The sequence below is a fragment of the Micropterus dolomieu genome, linkage group LG14 (assembly GCF_021292245.1).
Source record: "Micropterus dolomieu isolate WLL.071019.BEF.003 ecotype Adirondacks linkage group LG14, ASM2129224v1, whole genome shotgun sequence".
Taxonomy (NCBI): domain Eukaryota; kingdom Metazoa; phylum Chordata; class Actinopteri; order Centrarchiformes; family Centrarchidae; genus Micropterus; species Micropterus dolomieu.
Genome location: NC_060163.1, coordinates 5340354 through 5351502, shown reverse-complemented (window position 1 = coordinate 5351502; position 11149 = coordinate 5340354). Strand labels below are relative to the sequence as shown.

The window sequence follows — 11149 nt, the reverse complement described above, 5'->3', positions numbered from 1 at the left end:
TTTTTTGGTGGAACGCCAAATTTTTACAAAAACTAAGGCTAAGATAGCTGGCCTCTCTGCCTCAAGAGAGCAGAAGCACACACGCTCCTTGCCCCTCACCACTTTGCTTACATCCAGCCTCCAGTCTCCAGAAGAGTTGAGGAGCGAGCTACAGAGGTCTGATAATCTCACTTCTTTCTAACTCCATACCAGGATTGTTTTTTGTTTTTTAGTAGTCTTTAGACCCAACTGACTCTGACTCGTCACTTGAGGTTACTTGTCAGACTTCACACAGCTGCCTCTGGAGCCACAAAAGGCTTTCTACAACTACACATATGCAGTAGCTCTCCCCAATCGGTTTAGCTCCCCTTCAGACAGTATCAATTATATTAGCACTGAATCAAATGAAAAGTATTATGATATATCAAAATACTTTTTATTTCGGATGCTAGCCAATCCTCCAGAGATGGCTGTAAATGTGGTCTTTGATCTAATCTAATTTAATAATGAGGTTCTTCAGGTTCAGTGATGGAAAGCTTTTAATGTGAAGCAGCAGTAGCAGCAGCAGCAGGAAGTGCTCAGTTTGCATTACCAGTACCATGTCACAGCTTTGAGAAGGCTTTAGGGAAGCAGATCATAAAACAGTGAGCCTGAAATCTGTTAGAAGAGGAACAAACCTCCAAAACCCTGACAGTCTTGTGTTGCACACAGCTAAATAGCAAAAGGGTACTTTCTCCCGAGTTGTCTTTTTGACCAAAGCAATTCAACAAGGAAACAGCTAGCCTGGTTGTTGTTTTTAATTTTCTTAATATCATAGCAAAGAAGTCCATCCTTACAGCTCATATTATTACAATTTTCTCAACTAAATTGTTTTACCATAGTCTCATTTTGTAGTAAATTACAGCACATATCATTTTATGGATGTGGTGTAACATTTTAATCACATGTGGTTTACTACTTATCAGAGCGCTGAAAGCCTTTAATGGAACAAGGAAGATCTTTAAAAAAAAACAAAAACAAAAAGGTGTGGGGATGACAGACTCTTATGCTTTCTAGTGTACTTACAGGTTAAAGAAAATAAATTGGAGCAGGCTGTCCATCTGTTCTCCGTTACACTGAAAAGCTGTGGAATGGTATGAATAGAAGGCTGACGACAAACTGCAGGAGGACAGGAATTGCTGCTGGCCATGTTCGCATGGAAAACATTAGTGAAGTTATTCAGGGATTTGTGTTTGTCATAGTTTACTGGACACTACCGTGTTGCTTAAATGTGGATTATAGTCTAGACATTCCTATTCGTTGTGGACAAAAGGTTATGATTGAGGGGGAATTTTCTGCCGTACTTGGAAATGAAAACCACAAAAAATGTTGCAGAACACACAGGAAGTGACTGAGACTGTGCAGACTATTAGGGTAATAAATCAGACACCAGCCTGCTGCAGGATATGGATAATATGAAAGAACTACACACACAAGATTCTACAAATCTAAATTACGTGTTTGAACAGCAGGATGGCACTTTGCCAGTCTGACATCAGGTAGTTCACATACAGCAGCAGGTTTTTTGTCACATGGCTGTAAGATCCCTGCCAATGAGAGAATTTCACAACTCTCACCTCCTGACTTTCTGCTGGGTTAGCAGTCTTTCAGTTCAGGAAGTAGACACTGGATCTATGATAATATAAAATGACTCTTTGAAACTCTTTACCTGAGTATTGGTAAAACAAGAATAAATCTAAACTGAACGTTACAAAGCAAACAATGCACAATCCTTGCTAATCTAGCTGGCTGCTCCTGCTTTGCATCTTTTTAGGCTAGTATAAACAAACTGCTCCACATTTGCTTTGTACCGTTACATCATTTCTTGCAGGCTAAAATCAACATTTTGACATACTACAGGATGATAATATGGATCGCGTTAGCTGTGAAGTAATGTGGCAAACGATACATTAGTATTTTGCAACGGTTAACATTAGCAACTGGTCAGCGTTAGGTTGAAAGCCAACTCTGGGTCGTTTTTTTTTTTATATCCAAAACAAAGCTGAGGTCTCTCCATGACTCCTTTCTCATGTTGTGCTTCCGCCCGACGACGGTGCGATCCTCATTTGGCCTGACGGGCTTCATCACATTAAAGATGTTTGTTACGTGGAGTTTGTGCTGGAGTATGTGTTGTGCTGGGAGCCGGTCTTTATTGGTGTTACCGGGCTCCATTTCATTAGCTGCAGTGTTGTCGCTGTGTGTATGGCTCAGAATCACTAAGAAGAGGCTCAAGAGCACACATGCAGAAAATCCAACCCAATTTCTTCACATAGACACAAAATAGAGGCTGTTCCAAGGGAATCAAGAAAGCATGTGAGGTTACAACCCGTTCACACTTAGGCAATAAAAAGGTGATTATGTTAAAGTGATTACCTTAAAAAACTACATATAGCCCCATTTAATGGGATATTTAGAAATAAAGTCAATAATAAGTCAGATTGTTTATTCCCAGTGTGGAACGGCTCTGACCTTTCAGCCGCAGTATCACCTCTACACTACATCAGTTAAAGATAACGCCTTAACAAATGCACACCGGCTGGGAAGCATTAAAACTTTCCCACCAAATGTCCCCTGTCATCATGACCCTGACTTCTTCAATTACAACTTCTTCTTTTTCAGTTTTTATATTTCACTTCAGCTCTACTGTACAGCACTCAAACCCTAAGTAATGAAGACATAAACTATAGCAGACTTATGGAACACCTAATAGTTTCTAACACAGTGCATTCAAGGTAAACTCTGCTCCTCCTGCAACGGCTTCCCCTCAACACACAACTGTAATCCAAGCTGCTGCTGACAGACTGGCCTGTTGGTACACTGCTGCTGATAAATAAGCTTTCAATCAGTTCATGTGTGCACTACATTCCACACATTGTTCACATGTGTGTGTCCTGGGCAGAGTTCACATAATTTAGGGTGACGATAGTTTAATAATTATTACATGCTGGTATGTTTGAACCAACATTGCTTCAGCTTTGCTATTTCACCAAAAAGTCCTGAGGTCTCATTTATAAAATTGTGCATAGAATCCTCACTAAAACTGTATGTGCGCTCAAAAGCTAAAAATGGCGTATGACTTATAAAACCGTGCATACCCACAGTTGTAAGCAAGTTCCCTTTATAAATCACAATCAACTTGAAATGTGGCTCATGTGAGGGAGCTCCATGTCCAACCTTTCAAACGCCCATAGCTGCCTTTGAATGGTCAGTGAAACGCCCCTCATTAATATTAATACTTTCTGACTGCAGGAAGAAAAGGAGGCAAATTCTGACTGAAAAGCTACAAAATTATTAATTTAACACAGTGTGACACTGACGTTCCTTTTGGTGAAACTGAAGCATGTTGTTTGGTGTGTAAAAAATGCACTTTCACGCAACGCTTGTGCACCGGAGGAAAGGGGGCACCGGAGCTCCACCCCTTTTATAACTGATCTGCAGAAAGGGGCATCCTTCCTGAGTAGTGACGTCACTGGCCGGAGGGAGACACACACGCAAGATGGGATGACCTAGGTACTAATTTGGATTCCCCGTTTGAAAAGAGAGTAAACCAAATGCATTCCACCTGTGTTTAAACATTTATTTAGGCTCCACAAACAGTCCACTTACTTAACAAGGCTGCCGAAATATGACTTGTTGTAAATGACAATAATATAGTGTTATTTTAGCATAACATGTTTTTACAAGCAGCGCATCACATCCACACGCTGGCGCACAGCGTTTGGCTCGATAAGGCAACAAATGTGATAACAATAGGTTACATGAAACTATGCACTCGTATTTGCTCGACTGATGCATTGAAAACGGCATCAATTTAAATGTAATTTGTCCTCCTGTTCACCTTATTTATGAGAATAAATTGCACTGCATGCACGTATTAATTATGATTCCTGATTAAACTGTCCAACATATTTGAGGCGTTCTTTTGCAGAAACAGAACTCCGTTTGTGTTTATTATCCTAAATCTGGATCTTTTTCTGTGCGCTGCAAATGATCTTAAATTGTGTGTTATTTTTTTGCACACTTCAGGGAAAGTCAATCAAGGGGTGTTTGTTTATTCAGGAAGGCTTTACGCCTACAATACTCAGAGGTAATATTTTGATTTATTTAACACACTAGTAGGCCTGTTCATTTCAAACAGTTTCATCCTTCCGCCATGTGATTCGCCGTTTCTCATTTCTCCTCTTTATGTGCGTACACATGGTTCAGAGTTTGCGTGGAGGACCGCGCATTCTCCCGTCGAGTTTGTTTGTTTTCAGATCACAACTTGGGAAGCGACGTACGCACGTTTCCAGCCCTGTTTTGTACATACGCACCGTTTATAAATGAGACCCCTGGAGCTTTCAACAGTATCGCACAGGGTTTTCACACATATAGAGCAGGGTTCACAAACACAGACGGTATTTTTAATAAAACTATTTTAAAACATTTAACGGGTGGGAAAACATGTTTGTTTTCGTTAGCGATTATTTTTGCCGTCCAGCCAAAGTCAAACAGACAGCTCTTTCCTTCCTCTCTGGAAGTTTTGGCAGCGTCGTTCCTGGTGCACTGAGCTGATTATGATACCTCGTCACCACGTCAGCGTAATGTCCTAATGTGCACCTCCTGCACAAATGGCTAAAAAAATAGCGTTTACCATGAAGACACTGTCAGAGTTTTATCAAGAGCTGGAGGCGGGACCAAATGTGACAGAGGTGGCGCCCTCATCATTTTTAAGAGAAAGTTTGTGTGATACGATTGTAAGCCCCCCCAAAAGCTGTCACTAATGGGCCTTGTGTTGAGATTGTTTTACAAACTGCAGTTTGCAAAGTCAAGAAAGAATTTCAATTTCAGTATTTGGGACTTTCACAGTCAGATAGTCGGACAGGGAACACATCTCACACAACATGCAAAACATTTCCCACATGCCAATCACTTCTCAGCGAATCTACATGCTCCGAAATTTGCACGCATCCACAACACAGCTTGGCTCTAATGAGTGACACATTAACCCACCCTGTACAACAAATGCATCTGCACTACCAATGCACACACTCTTTCAACCTTTAACCTGACACTATTTCAAAAATTATACGCACATTTACTATCAACACTTGATGATAGGGCTGCACAACATTCTATCACAATTGCAGTCTGGATTTTCACATAGAGCAATACAGCATGAAGCAAAATGCAAAAAAAAAAAAAATCACAGAAAGGGTTTTACTGTGAAGCAGCTACATGCGTAATATACAATACAGCACAATAAAGTGATGAGTTAGTGACTGAAGGTGCTTACTGTTGGTACATCAGAACAGGAGATGTGCATATATATTATACATAATATTGTTGCTTATGGGTGAACTGTTACCATCTGGTGCGGAGCTGGTCACATTCATCAATAATCTGGTATCTGATAAGTTTAAAAAAAAATAGGATGGAATATACTTTGATTTTGTTACACAAGAACTAGTATTACTGTGTTATACTTGCAGCACAAACAATAAGAAAGTGGTACCACCATCATAACATTTACACACTGCCTGTTTTCTTCACGGTGTCAGAAACACTTATTTATTACAGCCACAGTACCATAAAAAGACCCCCCATTGTCACTTTGATACTGCCTAATCCAAATTCAGGACTTTTAACTTTTAAGTTCTTGTCTCACAATATGTGATCAAAGCTTTGTGTTAAAATCTAAGAGATCTGAATTAGATCAAAGAAGGCTTGTTTTGTATCTTGATCTTGTGATGGTGATATATACATGTGAAAAGCATCCATTTGTAGCAACAGTTATATCAGCGTATTCAAGAAAAGGTTCAAATCAAGGGCAAGTGGATAACTATGACCTGAATGACTGAGTACCTTCACAGACAGTTATATCAGCATGTTAAGATTATAGCTTGAAAACTTATATGTTTACCGACAAAGCAATGACCAATTTGAGCACTGATTTTACTAATAATAGTAAAAATGTCTGAGCTATCAGCAGGTTACGATGATGCATTTTGCAAACAATAAGATTGCAAATAAAGTTCTTGGCCAGGTCTTAACCTGACTCGCACTGAGCATGCACTGTTGAGTGCTGGGGGATTACAACTTGCCCCAGTTTGTTTGAAGTGGATGCAAAGAACAGCAACTAGTTTAGGTCACCTCAGACGGCCTTGTAAACAAGGAATATCCCTGTAATATCCAGCCAGATGAAAAATCAGCTGCACAGTCTTAACCCTTTTTGAAACAATAAAGTGCCTCGAAGCTTCTTGGAAGTGTGTACGAAAGGCTTCCCAACTTCCCTCATGTCACACAGACCTCACATCAATATCTACAACACAGACACCTCAAACATGGGGGCGACTTAACGGCATAGAAGCAAACACAGCTTCCCCCACGGCTGCACATAGCCGACAAAACCGTTAAATCGATGAGAAGAGTCTTCGTCGGGTTAGTCACACTAAATTTTACAAAACTCAAACTCTATTTGCGAGTTGTAGTATCAGGGGATTGTTGAAACATGGACATTTTCTCTAGTAACACGGAAGTGATGGCACACTGCTACTAACTCTAGTTAGTGCCCCTATTAGCAGACTCTGCCCAGAATAGGAGCTCAGAGTACCGAGGAGTGTTGGTGTTTGTGGGGCGGGGAACCCAGCAGGTAATGCTGCCAGAGAGCAGGGCCAGGAATGAGCACCAGAACCGGAGCTGGGTGAGCGAGCAACGGAAACGGGCTCAGCAGCCTACCTGTGAACACCAGCCCTGGATCTAATGCAGGCTGCGAGACCAATGGAGGCCAGTTTGAGGACAGAGAATACAGTACTAAGGTGATTTACAGCAGCTACCGGAAAACAGGCTTTAAACAAAATGCACTTTTTTACTTGTTTAATGCTCTAGCCTACATTTGCTAATCAATACTTGATAATATAGCTGGCTGCTCAACATTTTGTCACCATTGCAGTACGGACTTTCACAACAAGTATTCTACATTTCAAACTACTGCAATATCAAAATGACTAAGATTCATATAAGCTTTCCAAACTCCAAGAAATAGTCAAAAGCAATAGGGCATGAAGAAAGGAAGCACCGTAAGAGAGCCTTTACTGTGAAGCTGCTGCGGACACATGATATACAAACAAGTCTAGAGTTAGAGGCTGGGCGTGCTTTGTTGTTGCTGCTCCAGGATGTGAACATTGAACATGCTGAATATTGCTGCATATGTTCCACGCTCATTTCCAATGTTAAAGTAAAAAATTAAGCTTGTAAATTATTCAATTTTATTATGCAAAAATATTATTATATATTATTATTATTATGCACTAAAATGGCACAATAAAAAAAACAATCACAACAATTACACATTTCATATTTTCTTACCCAGCCTTTTTGTGGGGAACAGTGATTTACCACAGCAACAGTCCTACAAACAGACTTCCCCATAGTCGCAACGATGCAAATGTGTATGTTATCAGTGACCTCTCAAGGCAGGATTTACGTTGTCAAAATTAGGATGTTCAAGATAAAACAGATCAATATATGTGTGCACTTAGGAGCTCCTGTTATGTTTTACGGTTGTAGGAATTAGAGCTGCGATGATCAGTTGATTCATTGATTAGTTCACTATTCAACTATTTTGATCATCGAATAAGCCTTTTGAGTAATTTTTTAAGAAACAATGTCCAGATTATGTGATTTCAGATCCTCATGTGTGAGTATTTTCTGGTTCCTCTATGATAGTAAAATCAATGTGAAACTCACTGATATTGAAACTGAAATAGCAAGACGGCAGAACAGCTGTTGCAATGTTTGTATCCTTGTACCAAAGTATTTCCAACCGAGCATGACCCAAGTCACCTCATCACCCAGGTAGTCAAGGTGTAGTGACTGCTACTGTGGAAAACTAAGAGGTAGAAGAAACAGGATGTTTTCATAATATTCCCATTGGGATTTACTGTGTTTGTGGAACTACTGAGTAGTGACCTTATCCTACAGGACTATAGTCTGGAACTGCGGGCCTCCCCTCAGACAAAGCTTAGGAAACCACCACAACATCTTTAGTTAACTTGGTAAGTTTCGCTCAATTCCTGGATGCTTATGGGATCATGATTATAAGATTTGATCCCATAGACACTCAACATTTGAGCCAAAAAGCCTAATATTGCTGTTTGACATAACTTCTGACTGCACCAAATAGTTTTTAAAAACGGTCTGTCTTAAGGTTAGTTAGTTAGTTTCAGACTCTGATGGGGGGAAAACAGTTCCTAAAAACAACTGTATGACTGAACTATCACACATGTAGGCTATTCTATCTGATCTCCTTTTGATAACTAATGCATTAAGTAAAGTAATATTGTCTCACTTCCATTCACTGAGGCTCCCTGGGGGGAGGCCCACCTCCCACTTTGAAAACCCCTGGTCTAAAGTGTTTCCTATCTATTATTAATATTAATAATTATACGTAACGTTATACTATTAATATGTGGTGTTTTTGGTTTGTGATTTTATCACCATACAGAATTATTCCCAGTGGGACTATAGTTTCTGTAATAGGCAATCCATTAGATACTTCCTTCACTAAGGTATTTTTTATCTCTACTGCGCTTTCACTTTGATATTCCTTCTGGGACGTAGCTCCTGTATACTGACTCTGAGATAACTTTATAGACATTATCTTGACGGAGGTGCATCATAAAATGCCTAACGTTACTACAATAACATTCATTACATACAGTGTTCTTCCCAGAGGAAAGAAAAGCACCGTGTCCTTCTTTATACACTAAACGAAAGCACGTAATTCAACATGACATTAATTGGGAGCTTGTTAACACAGCAAATGCTATTAAGTGGGTTATTTATAATCAACGTTAGCTATGGCCGTTACTTGCGTTACTTATACATGGCTGCCCTTGTCAGGTAGTACGCGTAGTATGTTACACAAGGCCATTGGAGTACAGTAAACCACCGGAGCTGACACCGGCGACGGGTGACGGAAACGCAGCGAACTCACTCACCCAGAAAGGCAGCTCTGGTCCGCACAGCCGCTTCATCTCCGTCGCGGCGGGAGACCGGGAACCACCAGAGATCTCTGTATCCCCTCTACAGGTCGAGCCCTTTCTTGCCGACCAGCTTCCCTATTCCTTTCGCGTAAAAAGACGCTCGCTGGCTGTCACATGCCACACAGACAGGTATGCGTTGCGGAGGAGCCTCGGTGTGCGAGTCCACCGACCTGCGACAGGAAACGCTCCGCTCCTTCCGCTCTGCAGAGAGATGAGAAAGAAAAGTCACCGGAGGAGGCGAAGAAGTATTTCTTGCGAGGTTGTCGCGACGACAAAGGGCGGGGCGTCAGCTTCGTAGGCCCCGCCTCACTCTCGCTCCCTCTCGCTTACAAATACACATGAAAAAAAACATGACTCGGCAACAAGATCTCATACTCGTGCTTTGTTGCTGAGTCATATCGTCAGGGTCGAGTCAGGGTTGAGAGGTGAGGTGAAGTGAAGTATTCTGTTTGTTTCGCCAGCGTTTCATGTCCTCACACAGATGTCATTATAATTGTGTTTGGTTTCTCTGTAGTGTCCGAGGGTTTTGGGAGTTTCAGTGGACCCAAAGATTTCTATGGACCTGAGTACAGACTAGCTAGAGAGAGTAGATTAAGTGTACTTCTCTGTTTATTCTCTTTTCAAAATAATTGTAACTCTATTATTTGCTCAACCCCTCAGCCTGTTTTTATTTTCCATTTAACTCGTTTAACCCTGATTGTACACTGCACTGTAACTTTTATTATATTTTAATGTATACTTTTTCAATTTCCCTATGTTAACTATGTTAAACTTTTTTATCTTTCCCTGTTGCTTTTATGTTTTATGTAAAGCACTTTGAATTACCTTGTTGTTGAAATGTGCTATACAAATAAACTTGTCTTGGAAGCCCCTCCCCCCCGTGAAAATATGCACAACAAGGTGAATGTGTGTCACAGAGCTGACACGGCAAATCCATTGTGCGATTTCCTTGAACCAAATAAGGACAATAGAAAGCCAGAGTTTCAGGACACATAGGCCACACACACACACACACACACACACACACACACACACACACACACCTCAGACCCTGGAGTTTCTGCCTCTAGGCTACCTTCATACCTCTATACCTGAATACAGGCAATTGTCCTAAATATGTCATCATGACATTGTGTTCACCAGCAATTTATTATTAGCTCTTCCATAATGTTTGGGAGGTTGCGAGAGAGAGATGAAAAACTGAAAGATCTAACTTGAAGTAGAAGATGCTGAGATATTGTGACTTTTAGTCCCTAATATCGGTCAAGCTCCAGAAACACTGGATCCTACATTTCCCAAAATGTTAAATATTTTAAGTCTCAAGCCCTAGCCCCTATGGCATCACCAGGGTTATTTTTTTCCATACTTTGAAAAGCTCCTACACAGCCACAGAAGACATCATGCTGTTTTCACATGCTGAGAACTGAATTCCTCGCGTAAAATTGGAGTACCCCTTTAATTGACTAATTAACTGATTAGAGTAAATTTGTAGTATTCAGTTGGTGCCCCATTCTGTTTTTAGTAGTCAAGCATATTGTTTTTTATTATATTCCCAACAAATCTGATGTTTACATTAATCCATTTTGCTCATGGATAGGGAAGTTACTAAATAATGATGCCTGTCCGTATGGCATACATTAGATTAAGAACATACAGCAAACACGCACATGGGCTGAAGGGACCTTTCAGTTCCTTGAAAATTAGTTCCTGGGACTGCACTTGCAGATATTATACTACAGTATATATATTTTGTAGTATTATATTTGGACACATGTACTGTACATACCAAAGTATACACAAGACAAACAAATTTACAACAAACAGTTGTTGTTTTTTCACAGCAGATATTTAGACTTTTTATAGTATGAAAAAGTGTCCCACTGACAGTGAGCCAGTGTGCAAAATACCAGCACACTGAAACTGTAGCAGCCATCATACATTTTATTATTTACACCCATAGATTGTATTTAAGACTAGTCACTCTAGCCTGATTGACAGGTTGCCATAGTAATGACTTGTCAATCATAGATAATCCTGCTGTGAAGCATACTCTGATTTATGGTCTCTGTTCCTCTAAATTGGACCATAATTTACTAAAGTAACTT

At 40.3% G+C, this 11149-nt stretch overlaps 1 protein-coding gene across 7 annotated transcripts in view; it reads right to left on the bottom strand.

The window, feature by feature from the left end:
* abcc3 (ATP-binding cassette, sub-family C (CFTR/MRP), member 3) overlaps positions 1-9304 on the bottom strand; it is a 61034-nt gene extending 51730 nt beyond the window's left edge. For 3 of the 7 annotated variants that reach the window (XR_006827988.1, XM_046068053.1, XM_046068054.1), the window contains exon 1: positions 9000-9304. Coding sequence is in view for 5 of the 7 variants with exons in the window: in XM_046068053.1 (XP_045924009.1) it covers positions 9000-9035 (36 nt within the window). In the remaining 2 variants the exon portion in view is untranslated. The remainder of the gene's footprint in view (positions 1-8999) is intronic. The other 4 variants (XM_046068051.1, XM_046068050.1, XR_006827989.1 and 1 more) reach the window with 3 other exon arrangements.
* Positions 9305-11149: the final 1845 nt, after the last annotated feature.